Source organism: Chlorocebus sabaeus, chromosome 4 (assembly GCF_047675955.1).
Source record: "Chlorocebus sabaeus isolate Y175 chromosome 4, mChlSab1.0.hap1, whole genome shotgun sequence".
In the NCBI taxonomy this organism is placed as follows: domain Eukaryota; kingdom Metazoa; phylum Chordata; class Mammalia; order Primates; family Cercopithecidae; genus Chlorocebus; species Chlorocebus sabaeus.
Window position 1 is genome coordinate 33,784,395 of NC_132907.1, and position 24,429 is coordinate 33,808,823.

At 35.6% G+C, this 24,429-nt stretch overlaps 1 protein-coding gene across 1 annotated transcript in view; it reads right to left on the reverse strand.

The window, feature by feature from the left end:
• ZSWIM6 (zinc finger SWIM-type containing 6) overlaps nucleotides 1-24,429 on the reverse strand; it is a 217,391-nt gene that overhangs the window by 15,898 nt on the left and 177,064 nt on the right. Inside the window, exons 5-8 of the mRNA XM_007973572.3 lie at nucleotides 9,204-9,383; nucleotides 4,672-4,848; nucleotides 4,252-4,398; nucleotides 353-499 (exon numbers count right to left, since the gene is read on the reverse strand). Of these exons, the coding sequence (XP_007971763.3) occupies nucleotides 353-499; nucleotides 4,252-4,398; nucleotides 4,672-4,848; nucleotides 9,204-9,383 (651 nt within the window). The remainder of the gene's footprint in view (nucleotides 1-352; nucleotides 500-4,251; nucleotides 4,399-4,671; nucleotides 4,849-9,203; nucleotides 9,384-24,429) is intronic.

The following is a 24,429-nucleotide window of genomic DNA, read 5'->3' on the forward strand; positions in this document are numbered from 1 at the left end:
AACTAGATGTTCTAGTTCTAAATGCTAAGATGTACATCTTTATTTTATACCTTTATGCTAGGAAGTAGTCATAAATGTGGATAAATTCTTAGATGCAGAATCACTGGTGAGAAAAGAATAAATATTTTTCAGATCCTCGATACATGCTGCCAACTATCAACTCTAAGGATTTTTTCCCAGTTTTGTAGCAGCCTGCGAAAGCATGAGAGTACCCATTTTCTTGCTCTCTTGCTAACCAAAGGCGCTGTTCACTATATGATTCCATAAAACATAATGTAAAGAAAAACAATGACTACTGCCATTCAGGGTTTAGAAAAAGAAAAGCACATGAGACAAATGTCAATGGCTTTACCTGTAAAATCTGAGAACCCAGAGAGGTTCTCATCATCAATGTGGCAGGCTTCCATAAGGCTACTGAAGAGAGTGCCCACAGGGTCCAGGGGATGTCCAACCCAGCCCTCCAGATTGGTTATCGAGGTTATGCTTTTATGGGGTAGCTCTGTGTAAGAAAAGGGAATTGAGAGATGGGGGAGTAGAAGGGAGATGAAGGGAAAGAAGTGGGGAGAACAGAGGCTTTACCATTTAAAAGCAGCATCCTGATAAATCAGTTCTGAATTCCGTTGGAAAGTCCCCTTTAATTAAGACACCAATCAAAGGGTACCATAATCCCCAACTTGTCAACTATTTTGAGTTCTAAACGTTCATCTGTAAGTCAATATAAATGGTACTGAATTCCCAGGACAGCTCCCAAACATCTATTTAAATCATGTGTCTAGGTTACCGAGTTAACATTATTACTTACACTATTAAATTATGTTGTATAGGGAAAAATGAATTCCAAATTTTCTTCTGAGAAGTTAGGAACAACTCCCCCACTTCCCTAGGAGGGGGCATTAGAGAGGACTAAGAAGTCCCATTGGAATTATCAATTGGTAACTCCACCATGACATGCAGAAGAGACCTCTCTAAATCAGTGTTAACTGGGTCATGTAAATTGAGGACTTGAAGGCAGCTGTAGCTTGGGTTAGACTTGTATTCCCACATGAATATCCTTAAATTACCCCCTATCACCCTATGAAAGTCTTCCCTAGTGTGAATCTGTAAGCCATTTAAGAGACAACCTTTGCCATAAAGGGGAATGATAACAGACGATTATATATAATTTGAATGAAATAAATCCTTTTCATTTTCTTCACAGAATATTAACACTTTCAAGTTAAACTGTAGAATGCTGAGGAAAAAAAAGCTATGTTTAAGATATATTCCATTGTTGTAAATAATGCAATATTTTACATCTAAGTGTTTACTAAAGTAATAAATAATAGTAGCTCCTTCTTTTCTCATTTTTGAGATGGAGTTTCACTCTTGTTGCCCTGTCTAGAGTGCAATGGCGCGATCTCAGCTCACTGCAACCTCTGCCTCCTGGGTTCAAGAGATTTTTCTGCCTCAGCCTCGAGTAGCTGGGATTTACAGGCAAGGGCCATCATGCCCGGCTAATTTTAGCAGCTCCTTCTTAAAGGAAAACATAATAAAATTTACATACAATATAAAATGTACAAGAAAAATATTGCCGTGTAAATATCTGAAGAGTCATTCCATGAATCCAACATTCCTTCACAAGTCTTCTGGTTTTAAGCAATCAACCATCAGTACATAAAAATGAAAAACAGGCCGGCGTGGTGGCTCACGCCTGTAATCCCAGCACTCTGGGAGGCTGAGGCGGGCGGATCACCTGAGGTCAGGAGTTCGTGACCAGCCTGGCCAAAATGGTGACACTCCGTCTCTACTAAAAATATAAAAATTAGCTGGCCATGGTGGCGGGTGCCTGTAACCCCAGCTACTCAGGAGGCTGAGGCAGGAGAATCGCTTGAACCCAGGAGGCGGAGGCTGCAGTAAGCCATGACTGTGCCACTGCACTCCAGCCTGGGGGACAGGGCGAGACTCCATCTCAAAAAAAAAAAAAAAAAAAAAAAAAAAAAAAAAAAAAAGAGGAAGAACGGCTTGGTACAATGTATTGAAATTTAAGTTGATTCCTAGATGCCTTGAAAAGGTCCTTCTCTTCAGTTTCTGTTGCTGGCTTTCATAAACATAATTAGTAGGAAAAAAGGAACATGAGCACTACTCCTAGAAACAATCAAATAAATATGTTTGCTTAAATATATATATATATGTATATATATATGTGTGTGTATATATATGTGTGTGTATATATATATGGATGGGGCTAAGGGAAATGCTGGGCTTATATAAACAAATATATTGTCAAGTGATGGAAACTGAGGAAATATGAGGAATCAAAAATAAATCAAACAAATCTTTTTTTTTCAGAATCAATAAGCTAACATATCATGCCAAATAGTTTTGGAAATGTATAAGATATTCCATTCACTAAACTTGGCCCATAACAAGTAACTGTTATGGTACTTTAGACTTGTAACAGCTATGAAAAGCCTATTTTTTAAATATGGAAAAACAATTACCAAAAATAAAAGTTGGGAAAGACACAGGTATAGATATGTAATCCTAGTAATACTCAAGAATGGTTGGGAATAAAAGTTTTCATAGCTTGCAAGGTAAAAGAGAAATGGGTCTAAGAATGGCCTAGACCTAAAGGTTACAGAATTCTCTCAAAGACAATCAAAGGAGTCTAAGTTAACGTACTCTGTAACTTACCCAAATGTAAGTTTAGGAACATTAGTTAGGAATTAACACTTTTACACTTTCCTATTTTATTACATTTTAAACAAATTTTAAAAATCAACGTTTATTCATAAAATGTATAATATGATTTTTTTAAAAAAATCAGATGATCATCATGAACTGGCTTTCTTTTTGCACAGTATAACAAGTTCTGCACTCTTTGTTTGAATATTATCTTTTATACTATTCAGAAATAAATTCCTTTCACCATAGGCTGTGTATGTGTTGGAGGAAGAAGGATTTCAGAAAAATTTTCCAAAGTACCTAGCAATGTATTTTGCACACACCAGTGATGATACGAAGAACATGATGAACTGGACAAAGTCATGACGATTGGAGCTCTCACATTCTAATCCCATCTGAGCTTCCCCTTTCTTTGGTTCAAATGTAACTTTTGACTTTTTTTCACTGTAGGGTGACAGTGTTAATTTATATTCATAATACTTTCAATATAGAGTGTGTTAAAGTGCAAGTGTCTGTTAAAAGTTACAACAGACACTTGCTCCAACCTCTAGCCTTTTAATAATTTTTAGTTGTACTCTAGTATGTGTATAATCACCCAAGCATTAAAAACAAAATTATAACCAAAACAACAACAAAAACAAAAACCCAGCAACTAAAACTATGCCTCTTAATGAAAAATAAAATCACAGAGTGAAAACAAACCTGCTAAAGAGAAATAAAAATAAAATTTATACCTATGGAAGGAATAAGATGTGCATGGATTAATCAGAAAAAGCATATACATTTATTTATCTGATCAGGGTCTTATGCATATAATTCAATCCTTTGCAATTATTATTACTCAGTAATGATTACTCAAAATTTCAAAGATTAATAAACTGAGACAAAGAGAAGTTAAATGTGTTCTTTCAGCTGACAGCTCATCAAATGTCATTTACAGAACTTGAAAAATCCAGTTCTGTTCTGGTCACTTTAAGTAAATATAATAACATGTCCTGATGTACAAATTATTACAGCTAAAAAGTTTTAGAATGCTTACACATTGTGCCAAGCTTTGTTTTAAGTGCTTTACAGAAATTAACTTGGTTTAATCTTCTCAACAACTCTAAGAGACAGGCCCTCTAACTGAGCCTCATTCCACAGAAGAGAATTCAGAATCTCAGAGACATCAACTGATTGCCTAAGACACACACTTGGGACATTAGGATTGCTGGGATTCAGGCATAGGCTGTGTCCTTACTGTAAGAATTAAAATTAAAATTAAGAATCAAAATAAGGTATTTAGCTAACATGCATTTTAAATAATTTAGACATACTAAATAGTTACTAAAACGATAAAGAAAATTCTCCCCCTTAAAAAATTAACCTGAGAGATTCTTTAAAACAATCTTTGCTTACAACATTCAACCAAGAAAAAAAATGCCCCAAATTTCTCACAGATCAGCCATTAAATATTTTTAAATGAATGGTGAGTAAAGCCATCATCTATGGTTCTAGTTCTAAAAGCCATCTCTCCCAGAACACAAAACCTAGTAATGTCATCACCAAGAATCCCATTCTAATGGAAACAAACTCCTTCACATTCACCTTTTTTTTGGGTTCGGAACATTTCCAACTGTTTCTGCTGCTGTCGTCTTAATGTATTAACAATAGCTATTGCTAGTCTCAGTGCTTCTCTGGGGTACCCATGAGAACGTAATGCGTCCACTCTTGCACAGGCTGTAGGAACATGTTCTAAAACAGAAAGTCAAGGGGGTAAAGTTGCCACTGTCAGATATATCCATAAAAAAAGAATTTAATAGTAAGATGTCTCTCCCAAAATACTATTAAAAAGACACAAGAAACCATTTCTGAACTTGGATTTGAATGAAAAACTCAGCTCCTATTGCCAAGCATTCATCCATCTCCCATTGAATCCTTCAATTCTCCACCTCCCACTCCAGTAATGCTATAGAAACTAAACAAAGAAGTAAGTCATGGAAATGTCTTTCCGGTTTGGTCACTTACCATGCCAGAGGGGCCACCCGCGGGAGTCGAAGAGGGAGTTTTCAGTGTCGTCATGGTAACAGTAGTTGGTGTATAGGTCACTGTTGATAATGTGCTGCAAGTGGCTATCCTGCCAGTGGAGATCACATGCCTCGATGGCTCGGGTGAACACTGTCCGATGTGGCCTGTTCGATGAATCTGTTTTTTCCACAATTCAGAAAGCCGTGTCAGCTATTATTCACATGTGAATAAATCAGTCATACCATTCTGTGGCCAGATGTTCATGAACACACCCACACACATTGTCCTGCACCCCCTAAGCAGAAGGGTGAAGGGTGAATACTCTCACATCCTAAGTACTAAGAGGCAGGTCAGCCCAAGAGCCACCATTCACTCACTTGTTTATCAAACACAAACATTCTGCAGCCATTAAAGCTAAGGTTAAAGGCGTCCTGCAAAAAGAATTGTCAAGTCTAGTTTCCATGCCAAATACACTCAAAGGAGGCACTCGGCACAAAAATCACATGAAAACTCACTGCTCCCCACTTCTGAGGTGCTGTGGTGGGCTGCCCTGATGGGATCAACAGCTCTCACAAACACTATGCAAGAGATGCGACACCAGCCATGGAACCTTTCAGGATTATGCAGTCAGCCTTTAAAGATATGCATAAGGGTTGTGCTTTTGGTTGTATTTTTTAACTATATTGTGCGGTTTTGCACAATTAAAACTATTATGCTTCTTGGGATATAATGCTTAAATACCACTTTATATCCCAAAGGGCATAAATGCATATATTTAACATTTCACAAAGCCACACAACATAGCTACAAAACAAACCAGCGCACTTACCTTGCCCCTACAGGCTGCCTCCTGACTCCTGGGCAGGTTCCATGACTGGTGTGATGTCCCCAGCATAGTGTATGCCGGGGCATCACAAAAGAGCAGAGCCATACACTCCGAAGAGGGTTCAAGTTTCAGGACCTGACGGAGAAAAGAAATGTTTGGGGAATAAAGGATATTCTCACCCCAACTCCTGGGATTATTCAATTCCTAAGGATCATATGGTTCAAATTCTACCTGCACACCCACCCCTTGGGTTTCCACTCTAAACTTACCTTCAACTGTGGCACAAACTTTAGCAATCCTCAGCTGGAAATCAGGTTAACAAACTATTTCTATTTATGTGTACTTAACCTAGTTCAAGTATAACCCCTCATTGTTCTGAGACTTAATTAAATGAGAAGCAAAATCTGGAGCTTCCTTAATTGGTAAGATTTCATTTTCCTGTCAACTGGACCTTTGGCTGAGCACAGACATAAGGGAAAACACAAAAATCAAAGGACAACTGAATTGAGAAGAGATTGGAGAACTCATCTATGTCAACCCCTTTACTCTGCTGATGGAACTGAAAAGCAAGGGAAGTAAAGTGACTTGCCAAGGTCACACCGTCAGGCAGTGACAGTGGAGACCAAAATACAGATATCCTTATTGCAAATTCAGCTAATTTAGCTGGTTTAGAAAGGCTTTTGACAGGTCTTTAACAAAGAGACATTACTTCAGTTTGGTCTCAGGTCAACTTAGCTATCTGTACCTGAATGGTAGACACATCAAAATGCATGTGTGATAGATCATTTGAGAGGCACAAATAATGATGATCTGTTATGGCTCCCACCCAGACTCCTCACTAGAGGTGGATGGATAGAGAAACTGCAAGGGAGAAGGCAAAGCCCTACATTTAAGGACACTTTGAATCTACTGGGGCTTTCTGCTGAGCAGAATAAATATACCCATACCCAGCAATAAACTGGTTCCATGACCTCTCACAGTCAATTGATCAAATGTTTCAAAGTCCAAACCTCACATAAGTGTTTTTTAGCCTCATGTAAGTATCTTTTGTAATTTCATTTATTTTGTTAAGCTGAAATCATAGAAACAAAATTTAAAACTAAAACGAGACTTTAAAAGAGCAACTTAGTATTATGCATGTATTAAGAGAGTGAGTTAGAGGTCTGCCTATTGATTTGGCTCAAATAGCAAGCTGTTAACATGATTCCATTTTTATACAATATTAATAAATACCTGAACCTTTCACATGTTTCTATGTGACTGTATAAGCATACAGAAATATAGAGTACACACACTAGACTTTTAACATGGTTAGCTCTAATAAAACCAATGACAACAAAAGAGGCTAAATACTCATGAAATGAAATTTAAATGAAAAGTCCTGTAATAATATGGGAAACACATAAAATTAAGTATGTAGCTAGACATAAAAGACATACAATTAAAAATCTGGTTTGACTAGGTATCAAAATTAGTCAACTTTTAAAATCTTGAATGTCTGTGGTTATTCAATTTTGTAGTAAGATTGAAAAAAGAGAAGTAATTATCTTGATCAATTTTTTAAATGATAAATACATACATTTGTAAGAATTTTTAATAAAGTATATAAAATAGCAATACATGCTGATTAAGGAAAATTTAGGAAATTAAGAAAAGTAAAAAGGAGACATTCTTAGTTATTTTACTAAAAAAATTATAAAATTGGCTATCATTTTGGTGTATTAAAAAAATTATTCTCTTTCAAAGGGTATAATTTGCAATGTTGTTATTCATTAACTCTAATAAATTATCTCAGCAGAGGCAGAGCCTGGATAAGCCCGACATTCACTCTAATGTGTAAACACAAGAAATTCTGCCCATGGCCTATACTGTGTGCACACTCAGTCCAGCTGTAATGGCACAGCTGCTGGACTCTACCGGCCACCACAAGCTCTCCCCTGGGGAGCCAGCTCAGCTATACAGGGAAAGCACTAAAGGTATGAACACCAAACCTCCTCTGTAGGCATGTATCTTCTGACAGCCCCTCAGCAGGATGGGGGTATTCTGCTAAAAGTAGGTACCCTGGTGCCTTTAGGTACAACAGATGTAAACACTGCCCTTAGAAACAAGGTACTGACTTTGTATCACCTAGGCCAAACTGTAAGTGAAATGAACTTTTTAAGTTTGGAGGCTGGACCACTTCTTACCAGCTTTCTAAGGCCATGAAATATTCATGCTTAATCAAGGGTAACAGAATAAATGGAACGTAAAAAGTAAAATGTAAAATGTTTGAGTAGCAGTCCCCAAAAGCAGTGGGGAATAAAACATAGTATAAATAGAAGGGGATTAAGGATATTACCTATGTAGATGTAGGCATACCCTTTCCTAGCAATGGAAGAGAATAAATGTTGAACAATCTAAACTTAAAAATTCTAAGCACCTGGAAAAAAACTGGGGTTATATGGGATACATTTATTTTCTTTGAAGTTATTAAATACAATCATCATGGGCAATAAAGATATGACAGACTTCAAATACTGAATTCCCATGGCAAATCTTTCCAGACAAGGCAGAGTCAGACAATTGTCTTTCTCAAGTCCTAAAACTTCTTTTTGATTGGAAAAGTCCCTATGGAGTAATATGTATCATTTTCTTTCTTTGCAGAGACTAAAAACACTATACTAACATCACATTCAAACTCAGCACATTGTTCCAGTTATTTCTAGTAGTACAAATTCTGCATGTGGCTACTACATAGAGAATGTAGTCTTGATTCTGAATCCTAATGTTCTCTAATTCCCACCTTGCTTCTATCGTGACTTTCAAATCTTTCAAATTTTCTCCCAAAAAAATGCACTGAATCATGCAAAAATAGTGTCATGAATTAGTTAATAAAATTTCTATTTGCAAGAACTAATTACTTAAGAATTTCATTTTGAAAGGGAAGAGAACATTCTGCAGCAGGTAGAAGGGAAAAATGGGGCCAAGGAATGAAGTTTTTTAAAGATGGGAGAGACTTGGGTTGAATACATAGGTATAGGTACAATAGAGAGGGAGAAACTAAAAAAAAAAAAAACGGGACAGAAATGAGAGACAGAGGTTCTTTTGGAAATGTCTGGGAGCATTCCTTGGTTGTCCCAAAACTTGGAGGGCACTATTAGCCTACAGCAGGTGGGGACAACCATGCTAGACAACCCCTCACAATAAAAAAATTTCCCAGTAAAATGTCAACAGCATTCTATGTCCTTCAATCGAGTCATAAAATATTTCCTTACTACATTTTAAAACTAGGAATTTTTAAGGGACTAAATAATACAGTAGATCAAACATGGATTGACCAACAAAGATAAAAACATATAGCTCCTCAAGCCTCTTGATAGTTTGTTTTAAAAGTAATATATTAACCATCCTACTCCATGATCTCTTTAAATTAGAAAAGAATGTCCATAATAAATCACTGATAGGCCATTTTAACATACTAACATATAAAATAAGTATTATATCCATCCATATTCTGAGAATATAACAAAAGTATACAAATATCTCAGTTAAATTTAAAATATACACACAGACACACATACACTCACAGTCAACACATATTAAGTACTGGAGTTGTAAGTTCTTAAGCTGGTAAAATCATTTTCCCATATACATTGTAAGTTACTATTATAAGCACATACGGATAATTAAGTAGCTACAAATGAGCAGAACATTATGGTGGACTCACCTTGGTTGGCATTTGCACCCTGAGGCAGAGCATTGGTTAAGTTGGGTAATTCACTGCCATGATTTCCGTCTTCCCACGGACAGACATCAACACTGTTCCATTTCTTCAGCTGTTTTAGCCAACTGGCCTTTTGCTCCAACTTGCAGTGGGGGTTTAAAACTATACACATCCACAGAGCACCTAATTTAAAGGAGGAAAGGAAAGTAAAATTTTTAAAAATTATAAAAATATCCAATGTTATCAAGTTAAATTGTTTAAATTTATTAAAATTTAAAAATGTAATTTATATTATACTTAAAATTTTAAATTATTTAAATTATCAAGTTAATTATAAACAATTTCAAAATAGACCCAAGTCAGTCATTTTTATAACTCAATTCTCCTTAATGTAAGCCACAAATCCCACCAAGAGTTTACGGAAAGGAGGACAACAGATCCAAGGTTTGAACCAAAGATCCAAATACTCTTACATAACAAAATATACTTCATATTTCACAAATGCCAATAGTAATCAACTTCTTACTTGCATGATATTTTAGATAAAAATGCCAATAACATATACAATCTCAGGGTCCAATTTACAGACTCTATACATGGATACTGCAATATATCACTCCAAATGGTTCTGCACAAAAATTGGATTTACTTTCTAAAATTACTTTTTATAATAAAATCATTAAGGCATATAGTAGACACAAATAACTTCCTGTTCTCCTTATAATTTCAAACTTTATTATGCTTATTAATTAGTATGCATATTTATATGTCAGTAAAATGTGAATAGTTTTGGGCAAAAAAAAGCCAGTAAAATAGGTCTTTCAAAAATAAAATTCATTTAAACATATTTCCCTAAATGATTTAATCAGTAACTGATTTTAAAAATATAGTTGAAATCACTAAATGTATATCTTCATGAGTAAAATTACTAAACTGTAATCAAAATTTCCCTAGTTTTTCAAAAGAATGGCAATCATACATTTAGAATAAAGGCATAACTCATAATTTGAATAATTAAGGTCCGATAAATTTATTATTCCTTTCTACATTCTTCAAAGTAGAAAATTCAAGTAAATATTTCACAAATTTTAAAAGTTCAAGTTTTACTTAAATTTCAAAGCAAGACAGACACCAGCATTCCAAAGCTTTTCATGACACAACTTCTTTGAAAACGTATGTGTGCGTGTCTGTTTATGTTTTAATCATTTGTTAGTTAAATGCATAATAATGGTAGGAATGAAAACTGTTTATGTTTTATTTGTCCAAAAGATATGGCTTACATTCTTCCTCATTAAAAATAAACAAGCTTCTACCATTAGGGCAGGGGTCCCCAACCCCCAGGTTGCAGACTGGTACCAGTCTGTGGTCTGTTAGGAACTGAGCCATGGCCTGTTGGGAACCTGGCCGCACAGCAGGAGGTGAATGGCGGATGAACAAATATTACCGTCTTGAGTTCTGCCTACTGTCAGATCAGCAGTGGCATTAGATTATCACAGGAACATGAATACTACTGTGAACTGCGCATGTGAGGGATCTAGGTTGCATGTTCCTTATGGGAATCTAACTAATGCCTGATAATCTGAGGTGATACAGTTTCATCCTAAAAGCATCCTCTCCCACCCCCCAATCTGTGGAAAAATTATGTCTTCCATGAAACCAGTGCCTGGTGCCAAAAAGGTTGGGGACTGCTACATTACAGTATCTATTATTTTAAATATCAAATATTTTTCATGAACAGAAAACAAAAAGGGCCACAACCTATGTAAGCCACAGATATTTACAACCTGCATTTCTATATTTTAAAATACCAATTAAAAATAAAACATGGCTAGCGAAGATGGAGTAAGCCCATGCCCATCCCTCCCAATGATAACAACAAAAACTTTGGACAAAACACAAAAAGTAGTAGTAACCTGAGGATTCTGAAAAGTAAGAGCAAGCAGATTGGAGAGAGAAAATAAAACCCGGAGAAGCAACCCTGATGGGGGTGACTTGCCATTATGTTTCCCCTTCTTCTTTTTCTCCTAGCATTGAAATAAAATTAGTCCCATCCAAGGAACTTTATAAACGACACATGCAGCAAAAACTTGAGCACCCTCATCTAGCTGGTATAAGCACAGGGAAAAAAGACCCCCAAACCAGGAGCTGAAAAGGGGGATCTCTGAATTCTGTGTACAAACTGGTACAAGTCCTGGTTACACTTCATGTGCATGAGACAGATCCAAGGCAGCATAACCAAGGTTTTGAAAACTAACTGACATTGGAACTATCACCCAATGGACGGGAAACAATTTATGGTCTGAATCTACCTTGGTTTGCTTCATGCTTTAAGAAATTTTTAAAAACAATCTCCTGAGGATTTCAATTATTTAAACAATCCCCAGACTCTCATGATACAACATTCAAAATGTCCAGGACCCAAAATTATGTGACTTACAAATAAACAGCAAAATGCCACCAATTCCCAAGGGGAAAAAATAGTCAACAGATACCAAGCAAGATGAACCAGATGTTAGAATTATCAGTCAGAGGCTCTATACCAACTATTATAATTAAGGTCCATGAAATGAAGGTAAACACTATTGAAAGGAATAGAAAGGCAGTTCTCAGAAGTGAAATATCAACTATAAAAAAATGAACTAAACAGAAATTTTAGGGCTAACAAAACAATATCTGAAATTAAAAATTAACTGGATGAGATCAACAGCAGAATGGAGATGACAGAGGGAAAAGTCAGTGAATGTGAAGCTAGAAATGATCTCAACTGAAGAAAAGAGAGAAAAACAACTAGGCATAAATGAGCTGAGCCTCAAAAACAGGTAACAAAATATCAAAAGGTTTAACATTTATGTCATTCGATTCCCAAAAGATGAGGAGAAGAAAAAATTGGAAGAAATCATGACTGAAAACCTCCCAAATTTGTAGAAAGATATGAACTTACAGATCCAAGAAGCTTAGCCAACCTCAAATAAGACAAACTCAAAGAAAACCATTCCCAAATATGTCATAAACTGCTGAAAAGCAAAGATGAAGAAAAAAATCCTGAAAACAGAGAGTATCAAAATACCATACATAGAAGAATAGTGACTTGAATAATTAGAAGTTTCTCATCTGGAAACAGAATACAATCTTTAAAGGATTAAAAGAAACTAAAGTATCAATCAGAATTCTATATCCAGCAAAAACATCATTCAGGAGTGATGATGAAATATAACCACATCCAGATCAGGGAAAATTTACAGTATTCGTTGCCAAGACATCTGTTCTAAAAGAAATGTTGAAGGAAATTCTTTACGCTGAGGAGAAATAGTATCAGAAGGAAACCTGGAAGTTCAGGAATAAAGGAAGAACAATAGAAATGACAAACATCTCAGTAAATAGATCATTTTTGACTTTTAAGTTCTTTAAAAGTATGACTGTTAAAAATAAGAATTTAAGCTGCATCTTGTGGAGTTTTAAATGCATATAGAGGTACTGCACATGACAACTATAACATAAAAAAAGGGAGAGTAAAGGAAAAAATATACATAAAAACTGTATCTATAAACTATATATACATGATATATATACATATATATATATTTGCCATGTTAAATGGCATGTAGAGCCTAACAACCACAAAACTATATATATATACAGTTTATATATATATATATATATTTTTTTGTTATATTCTACATGCCATTTAACATGGCAAAAATATTAACTTCAAATAGACTGTGAAAGCTTAGGTCTGTTTACTATAATACTGATACCACCAAAAATATTCCAGGAGATACAAACACAAAGGATAATAGAAATTAAATTATACTAAAACATTTTTAAAATGAGTAATCCAAAAGAAAGCAAGAGAGAGGAAAGAGATGGATGGAAACAGAGGGAATAAACAAAAAACAAATGATTAAATTGTAGACCTAAATTCAACAACCACATCAATAATTATATAAAATATAAATGGTCTAAATATATAAATTAAAAGAAATGGTCAAATCAGGCTAAAATACAAGACCCAAATCTTTCTTATACTGTGTATAAGAAATCTACTGTAAATATAATGACATAGATTAAATGTAAAAGGATGAAAAAATATATACCATGAAAAAACACTATAAAATAAAGCTGGCATGACTATATCAGTATCAGATAAAGCGTCTTTAGAACAAGGAATACTATACCAGGTATAAAGAGGGGCATTACATAAAGATAAAAGGGTCAGTTTTCCAGAAAGTTTTCCATAATCCCAGACGACTCTGCAGCACCTCACAATAAGACTTCAAAATACAGGAAGCAAAACTGACAGAACTTAAAGGAGAAATAGACAAATCCACAATTATATTTGTAGACTTCAATGTTCTTCTTTCAGTAACTAATAGAACAAGTAGTCAGAAAATTAGCAAATACTTGAACACTGCTATGGTCTGAATGTGTCCCCCAAAGTTCATGTGTTAGAAACATGATCCCCAATGCAACAGTGTTGACAGGTGAGGCCTTTACGAGGTGATTAGGTCATGAAGGCTGCGCTCTCAAGCTGTTATAGTGGGAGTGGGTTAGTTATCTCAGGAGTGGGTTTCTGATAAAAGGATGATTTGGGGCCTCTACCCTACTCTCTTGCATGCGTGATTATCTTGCCCTTCTGTCCTGTGTCATGGAATGATGCAGCAAGAAGGCCCTTGCCAGATGCAGGACCCTCAGCCTTGGACTTCCCAGCCTCTAGAACTGTAAGAAACAAATCTCTGCTCTTTATAATTTACCCAGTCTCAGATATTCTGTTACAGCAGCACAGAAAGGACTAAGATGAACAATACCAACCAACTAAACCTGACATTTATAAAGCACTTCACCTAACATCAGCAGAAACAAACAAACAAAAACCTACTGTTCATTTATTTATTTACTGAGACAGGATCTTGCTCTGTCACCCAGGCTCGAGTGCAGTGGAATGATCATAGCTCCCTGCAGCCTCAAACTCCTGGGCTGAAGGAATCATCCTACCTTAGCCTCCCGAGGAGACAGGGTCTCACTATGTTTCCCAGGCTGGCCTCAAACTCTAGCTGTCCTCAAGCAGTCTTCCAGCCTCAGCCTCCCAAAGCTCTGGGATTATAGGTGTAAGCCACTGTGCCCAGCTAAAACCTACTATTTTAAAATGTACAAAAAATATTCACCAAGATAGTCTATATTCTAGGCCATAAAACAAATTTTGACAAATTTAAAAGAACTGAAATCACACCAGGTATACATTCTCTGACAAAACAGAATTATCTCAGAAATTAGTAAAAGAAAGATATTTGAAAAATTCCAAAATATCTGGAAATTAAACATGCTTCTAATAACTCATGAGTCAAAGAAATAGTCACAAGGAAAATCAGAAAATACTTTGTATTGAACAAAAATGAAAAAATATTTTGAAATTTATGGTATACAGCTAAAAAAGTGTTTAGAGAAAAATTTAGAGCACTAAATGCTTACAGTGGAAAATAAAAAGGATTCAAATCAACGATATAAATATCCACCTTAAGAAAACAGAAAAAGATTGAGAAACCAAAGCCAAAGACAGCAGAAAGGAAGAGATCAGAATTCTATGAGACTGAAAATAAGCAGGAAAAAAAAAAATCAATGAAACAAAAGGTGGTTCTTTAAAAAGATTTATAAAATCAATGAAGCTATAGCCAGGCTGACACACACACACACACACACAGGGAGAGAGAGAGAGAGAGAGAAAGAAAGAGAGAAAGAGGGGGAGAGAGGGAGAGAGAAGATACACACTACCAGTGTCAGGAATAAAAAAGGGCACATCGGCCGGGCGCAGTGACTCACGCCTGTAATCCCAGCACTTTGGGAGGCTGAGGCAGGCGGATCGCCTAAGGTCAGGAGTTTGAGAAACTCCAACGGCCAACATGGTGAAACCCTGTCTCAACTAAAAATACAAAAAAAAAAAAATTAGCCGGGCGTGGTGGCATGTGCCTGTAAACTCAGCCACTTTGGAGGCTGAGGCAGGGGAATTGCTTGAATCAGGGAGGTGGAGGTTGCAGTGACATCATTATAGATCTCAGAGATATTAAAAGGATCCTAAGGGAATACTCTGGACAACTTTATGCTCATAAATTCTACAACTTAGATAAAATGAAAAAATTCCTTGAAAGTCACAAACTACCAAAGCTCACTCAAGAGGAAGTAATAACCTAAATGGTTGTAAATTAATTAAAGAAATTAAATGTGCAGGTAAAAATCTCTAACAATACAGATCCAGATGTTTCCCTGGAAAAGTCTACCAAACATTTAAGAAATAGTATCAATTCTACACAATGTCTTCCAGAAAACGGAAGAGGAGGGAATTCCCCCTGTGTGAGGCCAGCATTATTACCCTGATACTAAAACCAGATGAAAACATTACAAGTAGACTCAACTGCAGATCAATATCTCTTATGAACATAGAAGTAAAATGCCTCAACAAAAATGTTAGCAAATCTAATTAAGCAATTATCAGAAAAGGAAAATACACAACATATGGTTTATCACAGGAATGCAAAGCTAGTTTAACATTCAAAAATAAATTAGTATAATTCACCATATTCAGACTAATGAAGAAAAACCGTATGATAATCTCAACAGATACAGAAAAAGTATTTGGCAAAATTTGACTTTCCTTCATGATAAAGCAAGCTCTCAGAAAACTAGGAATAGGAGCTAACTTCTTTAACCTGATAAAGGGCATCTGCAAAAAATCCTACAGTTAACACAGTAATAGTAAAAGACTGAATATTACTCCCCTAAGATAGAAACAAGGCAAAGATGTCTGCTCTTATCACTTCTATTCAGCATCACACTGGAAATTCCAGACAGGCCAACAAAGCAAGGGGAGGGGATTAAAGACATCAAGTGGAAAGGATAAAATTGCTCTTAGAACCAATAAGTATAACAAGGTCATATGATATACGCTCAAATGAAAAAAACAAAACAAAACAAAAAAACGCTTACCTCAAAACAAACAAAAAACTGTAGGTATATATGCTAAATATGAACAACTGGAAATCAAAACGTACCCAAAAAGTACTATTTATCTTAGCACCAAAAAATCTTGGCTTATAATTCTAAGAAAACAGATGCAGTCTCTATGTTAAAAACTACAAAACACTGATGGAAGAAATCAAAGACAATACTGAAAAGTGGGAGGTTAACATGTTCATGGATTGGAAAACTCAATACTGTTAACATGTCAATTCTCCCCAAATTGATCTATATATTCTACATAACCTCACTCAAAACGCTAGCCAGTATTTGTGTGTATACTGACAAGAAATGCAATAGAATGAATAGCCAAAACAATTTTTAAAAATGGCAAAGTTGTACGAAGGACAAAGACAAAAGATTTAAGACTCCTATAAAGCTACAGTAATCAAAACTGTAGTAGTGATGAAGGGATAGGCACATAGATCAAAGGAACAGAACAGAGTTCAGAAATATACCTACACAAATGTGGTCAATTCAAGGTTCAAAGTCAATTGAACAGAGAAAAGGTAAGTTTTTTCAACAACTGGTGCTGGGAACAATTAGATATTCGTGTGAAAAAAAATGAACCAAAATCCATATTATACACTTACTTCACAAAAAAATTAACTCAAAGTGGATCATGAACCCAAATAAAAAATTAAAAAAAAAAACCCATAAAACTGCTAGAAAAAAGTTTAGGAGAAAATCATTGTAATCCTGATTTGCGTAAAGATAATGTTAGATACAAAATCAAAAGTATGACCCACAAAAGACAAAATTGATAAAGTCGACTTCATCAAAATTTAAAAGTTTTATTCTACAAAAGACACTGTTAAGAGAATGAGAAAACAAGTTACAGACTAGAAGAAAATACTTGCAACTTGTACATGTGATAAAGGACTTGGATCTAGAATATGTAAACTTTCTCAAAACTCATTAAGGAGTTTAACTCAATAAAACTGGGCAAAAAAAAAAAAAAAAAAAAAAAAAAAGACTATCAAGCCAAGAAAAGACACAGAGGAAACTTAAATGCATTATTAACTAAGTGATCCAATCTGAAAAGGCTACATACTGTATTATTCCAACTATATGACATTCTGGAAAAGAGAAAACTATGGAGATGGTGAAAAGAACAGTGGCAGCCGGAGTTTGGGTACAGGAAGAGATGAATAGGAACAGCATAGAGGATTTTTAGCATAGTGAATCTACTCTGATACTTTAGTGGTGGATACACGTATCATTATACATCTGTCCAAACCCATCAAATGCATACCACCAAGGGCGAACCTCTTACGTAAACTATGGACTTTGGGTGGTATAATAAGATGTCAGTGTAGGTTCATCAATTGTATGACTCTGGTGGGGGATGCTGATAATGAGACAGAATATGCATAAGTTGGGGGTAAGGGGTCTATGGGAAATCTCTGCTCAATTTTTCTGTGAATCTAAAACTGCTTTAAAAAACAGTCTTTTTTTTTAGAAAAGGGCAAAAAATTCAGAAAGACATTTTACCAAAGAAGATACATAGGTGGCAAATTGCAGACAAAAAACCATAATACTGTTAATCATTAGGAAACACAAATTAAGATCACAATGAGATACCATTATATACATATTATAATAGCTACAATTACAAAAAAAAAAAAAATTTAACCTGACAGCAACTGTAGGCAAGGATGTGGAGCAACTGGAATGCTCATAAATTGCTGTTTGAAGATAATAAAGTGGCACAGACTCTGGCAAACAGTCTGGCAGTTTCTTATGAAGTTAAATGTATTTTGACGATATGACCCAGCAATCCTACTCCTAGGGATTTGCCCAAGATAAATACAAAATTTATGTTCACAGAAAAACGTGTACAAGAATGTTTATAGCTGCTTAATTTGTAAATGTGAAAGATAGGAACCAATCTAGATGTCCTTCAACTAGTGAATGGATAAACAAACTATGGTACATTCATACAGAAGACACCGCTCAGCAATAACAACAACAAAAACCCACTGATGTACACATAATATCTCAAATACACTACACTAAATAAAGGAAGCCAGAATCAAAAGGGTATACACACACAAACTTATAATTCAATCGATATGACATTCTGGAATGGCAAAACTAAAGGGACTGAGAACAGATGAGTGGTTGCTAGGGATTGGGACAGGATGAGGGAATTTTGGGGGGGTGGTAGACTGTTCTCTATCTTGATTGTGGTGGTGGTTACATGACTATATGCATTTGTCCAAACTCAAAACTGTACACTAAAAACTTTTAGTGTATGTATTTTTATAGTATTTACAGTATGTATTTTATAGTATAGTAAGACTTGTACAACCTTAAAAATTAAATAATTGTATTACCATTAATAGTCACCATTTATTGGGTGCCCACTACATGCCAGAGGCATCATATTTAGGGCTTTACAATCACTTATCATTAACTTGTTACAAGAACCCTTCACAGTCAGAATTACTATTCTATTTTGAAGATAAGTGTCTTAGTCTATTTAGGCTGCTATAACAAAAATATCATAAATTTGGTAGCTCATAAACAATAAACATTTACTGCTTACAGTTCTGGAGGGTAGGAAGTCCAACATCAAGGTGCAGATTTGGCATCTGGTGAGGGCATGCCCCTCATAGATAGCACCTTCTAATTGTGTCCTCACACGGGGAAAGGGGTAAACAAGCTCCCTCAGGCCTCTTTGATAAGAGCACTAATCACATTCCTGAGGGCTCCATCCTCATGATCTGATCACCTCCCAAGAGCCCCAACTCCTAATGCCATCACCTTGGGGGTTAGAATTTCAACATAAAAATTTTGGGGCGGACACAAACATTCAGACTATAGCAATGAGAAAACTAAAACTCAGAGGAGAGGTTGAGGTCCTTAAAAACAAGATGCTAAATATTCTTGGCAACTTTAAACAATGATTTCTATGATTTTGAAGAAAAAAAGAACTCCATAAAACTCAGATTTGCATGCTTACATTTCTCTAATTAGAAAATTTCCATTTTGTAGAATGAGAAATTTTTTAAAAACCAGGCCTTTATTAATTTGCTTGTAACATTCTTTTATTGCTCACCTCCCTAAAGAGAGGTTTCATCCTGAAAGATGTTCTTAATGCTAGATTCAAGTTCAAAGCTATAATAGATATGGTCTTTTATCTTAACAGTCATCACTACAAAAGCTGTAATTAGCCTTAATAACCAACTTAACCAAATTGAGCAAGTCATCTCCAAATTTTATTAATTCAGAGTCCCACTTTGGGCATTTATCTCCTTTCCCTTCAATACATCTGAAACATTTGTAGCTTTACAAATAAAGCTATTTGATGATTAAACACTTTATTCTGCTGTCCCTCTGAAATAGTAACCCTTTAAGGACTCAGACAAAACCAGGACAGAAGGCTCAGTGAGAAGTCATCATTTTCTGCACCTAACAGAGGACATGGCACCTAGTCAGGTACTACTGGTTCTTTCACAAAGAACACTTAATTATTTGCTATGAATTACAATAAAAGCAAGTTCAATACTTTTAAATTACTTTCCTGGCTTTAAGGCATCAAAGTATATAAAGGCTATTATCAAATTGCTGGTGTGTGCATCATCTAGTTTCTGAATTATCCATGGCACATATCAGCTCTAGCTTTTTTCTATCATCCAGCATGTTTCTAGTCTCCTTTCTAATACTATTCCTATTCCATACTCAGTGATTTTAGCAAAAAGATGGCACTGTGACATATAAGGCAAAGTAAACCAAAACTAGGAAGGCAATACCCCAGGGAAAAAGAAGAAAAAAACAAAAAACAAAAAAAGCATTCGTCACACAAAGTAATTTGTTCCAATCCACTTAGTGGCCTTAAACCTATTCACATCTTACACCTAGCCAGTCAGAGAATATGGGCAGAATGTTGCTGAGGCAGAACACAAATCATCGTGCAAGTCATTTGGTTACTTCTGCATCCGGCCAAAAGCAGAGTGCCAGTGGGCAAGAACCCATACTCGGCAAATGTGGGTGGCAAGAATGAACTCTACTTCTTGAAAGCCAATCTTTTCCACCAAACATTCAGGTGTACAAATTATCACCACCATTTTGCCCAATCTCACACACTTATTGTTTACATTTCCAAGCAGAAGAAGTTTTTGATGAACAAGGTCTGATCTGGAAACGTTAAGATATGGATTACCAGCCATAAGACTTTAGACCAATACACTGAGGCTCTCGGTGATGGCAGTTCCCTCATTTAATCAATAGGAACAATAATTTCTAACCTCATTGGGTTGTTTAGACTTGAGTGTTTTTGCTAAATGTTGAATTCACAAAGCTTCAAAAGGTGCACTCCTGCAAACCACTGTGATCAAAGACTTGGACGTTGAAGAAATTGAGAATCAACAGTTGAAACAGAATTGGAGTGCTCAGACTAAAGAATCACTCAAAATCACTCTGAATACCCTTATAAGTATTTTACATTTAATAAAATAAAACAAGACAACATATTAAACAAAAATCAGTAACTTTAAATACTTCTGAAACTTGTAATGATGAGTTCTTGAACAATTAATTTCCACTTGGCATTGAAACACATTTCAATCTCTCCTTTTCCCTTGGTTTCAATGAGAGACTTATAAATGTGTTTTGTTTTCCTATAGACATTATTCTCTCTAGCTCCCAGGACTCCAGTCTGGGCCTACAGGCAAAGAGAGTGATTTAAAGGTCTGAGATGCTTTGGCAATTTTCAAATCACTGATGTGTGCATCACCTAGCTTCTGGATTATCCCTTGCATCCTTACCTACTCCCACCAGGAGGCATTTCTGAAACACATCCCCAACCCAACAGGGTTACTGAACATTTTCTCTGTCCATGGTCATCTCAAGCCTGTGAGTACTCTTCCTTCAGCTTCCCTCTCTCTGGATCAGCTCCCATAGTATCTTTGCCAAAACACTTCTAGTCTACCATCCACTCTGCCATTTTAGTTTTAATGCCCAGGTTCCACAGTCTTCTATAGGAACTTAAAGTTATCAGAACTTATTTTGGGGAAAAATCTAAGAAGTCAAACCATGTGAAATCTTACGTAAGAGTTTGAAGATGATGACGAATTACTGTAAATGAAATATTATGAAAAACGAAAATGTATAATACTCTAAGACTGTGTTATACTCTTTCCTATAATATTGACAAACATCCAACTTAGTCCAATTCAAGGGCTATGATTAAGTGAAATAATAGAACTTCAGTTTTACACATCATTATATTTCACATTTCTGGGGTTACTAGCATTTGGAGAATAACCATTAGAAGAAGCATGAAGTATTGTCAGACTTATAACCACTGTTCTTGTTATGTATTAAAAACTACTCTAAAACTTAATTAATATAACAATATACCGTTATATCTCACAATTCTGTAAGTTAGAAATTCTCTCTCTCCTCTCCCCTTTCACCCTGTGTCAATATGACCTCTCCATGTGGATAGCCTGGCAGCCTCAGGAGAGCCAGACTTCTTATATATAGAAACTCAGGGCTCCAAGATCTTTGAAGAGATGGGAAGTGGATGTTGCCAGTCACCCAAGGCTTGGGCCCAGGAACTGGCCCAAGATATCCTCTGATATATTCTGTTGATCAAACATGTATAAAAATCACCCAGATTCTAAAGGAGGGAACAAAGACTTCACAGCTTCATGAGACAGTTACTAGTAAAGAATCTGTGACCGTCTTTAGCCTATCACAGTTATCAAAAAAGATTATAAATTTGCTAGATTACAAAATAGAAAATTAAATTATTTGCAAATGAGTATAAGAATGTTGTTAGTTAAAATAATCAAACTCAAACAAACCAGTCATCATATGAGAAGAGTTGTAAGTCAAGCAATACAAAGAAGTAATTATGAAAATTTAATAGTATAAAAGGTATCTCAATATACCTTGCGATATTTAACACTGGTTTGTATGCTAATTTTATCTCTTCAAAGAAAATCCTAACAATATCAGGTAACACATGTTGGATTTCTAATTAGATTCTACATTTAAAATTTTGAATGTCTTTAGGGTGCAAAGATTGCTCCACTTAATTCCACTAACATACTTATAAAAGTGAGTGGCATCTACACTTATTCACCTGATAATAATTGCTGCCATTTACTGAATGTTTACTTCACGCTAACCCTGTACTGAATGTTTTACACATATTTTCACATTTCACCCTCACATTAAAAAGAAACCCACTTTATAGATAAGGAAACTGATGTGCAGAGAGAAGTAGTAGAAAATGGTGCCGCTATTAAGGGAGCCAGGATCTGGTCTAAGATTCGTGTTCCCCTAAAACCAATATTCTTAAACATTACAGTGTTTAACCTTTGATCTAGCTATGTGGTCAGAAGGTTCTTCTGTAAGTTGGTATGTGTTTGTATAGTTACGTATATATGAATTCCAAAATAAATGATGTTAGTCTTGACAGAATCACCATTCCATTCCTCATATTTTAGCATATAATATAAATAGTATATTATCATCTGAAATTATGAAGTATCCTTAAATGTACAGCTAATAAACTCTGTACTTTATTTAACCACATGTTCTTACGTGCTTAGAACATGTCTCTCCCATAGGTACGAAAGCACATCCAACAAAAACTTACACAGGTCCATCTAGAAATAGCTTAAATTAACAAAAGAAAACTGCATTTTTCAAGACTGACAGGCAAAGGAGATAAGTAATTTCATTGTAGATTGAAACAGTAGATAAATAAAAGCTCAACTTATGATTCAAGACTGATTATTCAAGTCAGAAGAAATCTGTTTTCTCTGAAAACATTGCAGTTGGCTCTGTTAGAGTTAAGTCAGTGTCAGCACTTCTGGAATAATGCACATGTATGCTGTTTGCCTGCTGGGGTGTGTTTCTGGGTAGAGCATTATGATTTGTGACTGAATAAATCAGCTATTCATTGCTACCCCCCACCGTCAATAAAACTTGTTTTTCAAGTTCCTTCTCCTTCATGGTTTTTTTGTTAACATAATCATCTCAGTAATTAAAATAAAAGCAGTACTTTTTGTGGGGTTTTTTGAACAACGAATTGATTAATTAAAAGCTACACACTTTCTATAAAAGATACCACTGGAATTTCTGACAAATATTGGTCTTCTCCATATATCCCAGGAAAACAACTGTGTATAATATCACTGGAGAAAGCACAGGGCCATCAACAGTGGGAAGTAGGGAGCAGCCAGTGGGGGCTGAGGAGCAGTACAACCAGCATCACCTTCTCTAAAGGTGAATAAGAAAGGCAAGTGGCTCCCTTTCTTCTATCTCAAATTCAGAAAAACAAAGATTATTACAGGGAAAGTTTAATTTCTACTTTTTATTACATTTATCATTATGAAGTAATGCCAGGCAAAGTAAAACAATCACTTTTGGTATTTCCCAGGCTTCCACGGCTATTAAACAATTCATAATATTTATCATATTTATTTTTGTTCTCAGAGGCTATCGTAAGAGTCTAGAATTTCATGCATGATCCAATTAACTAATTATACTTATTTAGAGGCCATGAAATGCCTAATTGCAGTCACAAATAGGTGATCACTGGCATAATTAGTTGTGCTAGCAAAACTACAGTCACGAAATTTCTTGGGTCAAACCACACTAAAATTGTGACCCTAATTATAGTATTGTTCTCAGTACAATGCTGTCTTAATATGTCAGCCATCCCATGTTTGGAAAATAACTTTTTTTTTTTTTCCTTTTGGAGACAGAGTCTCACTCTGTTGCCCAGGCTAGAAGGCAGTGGCGCGATCTTGGCTCATTGCAACCTCTGCCTCTCGGGTTCTCCTACCTTAGCCTCCGGAGTAGCTGGGATTACAAGCGTGTGCCACCACACCCAGCTAATTTTTGTATTTTCAGTAGAGACAGGTTTCACTGTGTTGGCCAGGCTGGTCTCAAACTCCCAAACTCAGGTAATCCACCTGCCTCGACCTCCCAAAGTGCTGAGATTACAGGCATGAGCCACTACGCCCAGCCTGGAAAATAACTTTAACTAGTGAAAACATTATCCTTTAAATTTGATATGCCAGTTTTTAATTCACTAAAACATTTCTAGGAAAATTTCAAAATAAAACCTCAGGAATACAGCAAAACTAATTCTTGAGATTGCTCCGGTCAAGCATGGCAAAACCGTTAGCTAAATGGCACACAATTGGTTATCACTTAACCAAGTTCTGACAAAATTCTAAAGTAAAATAACCAAATG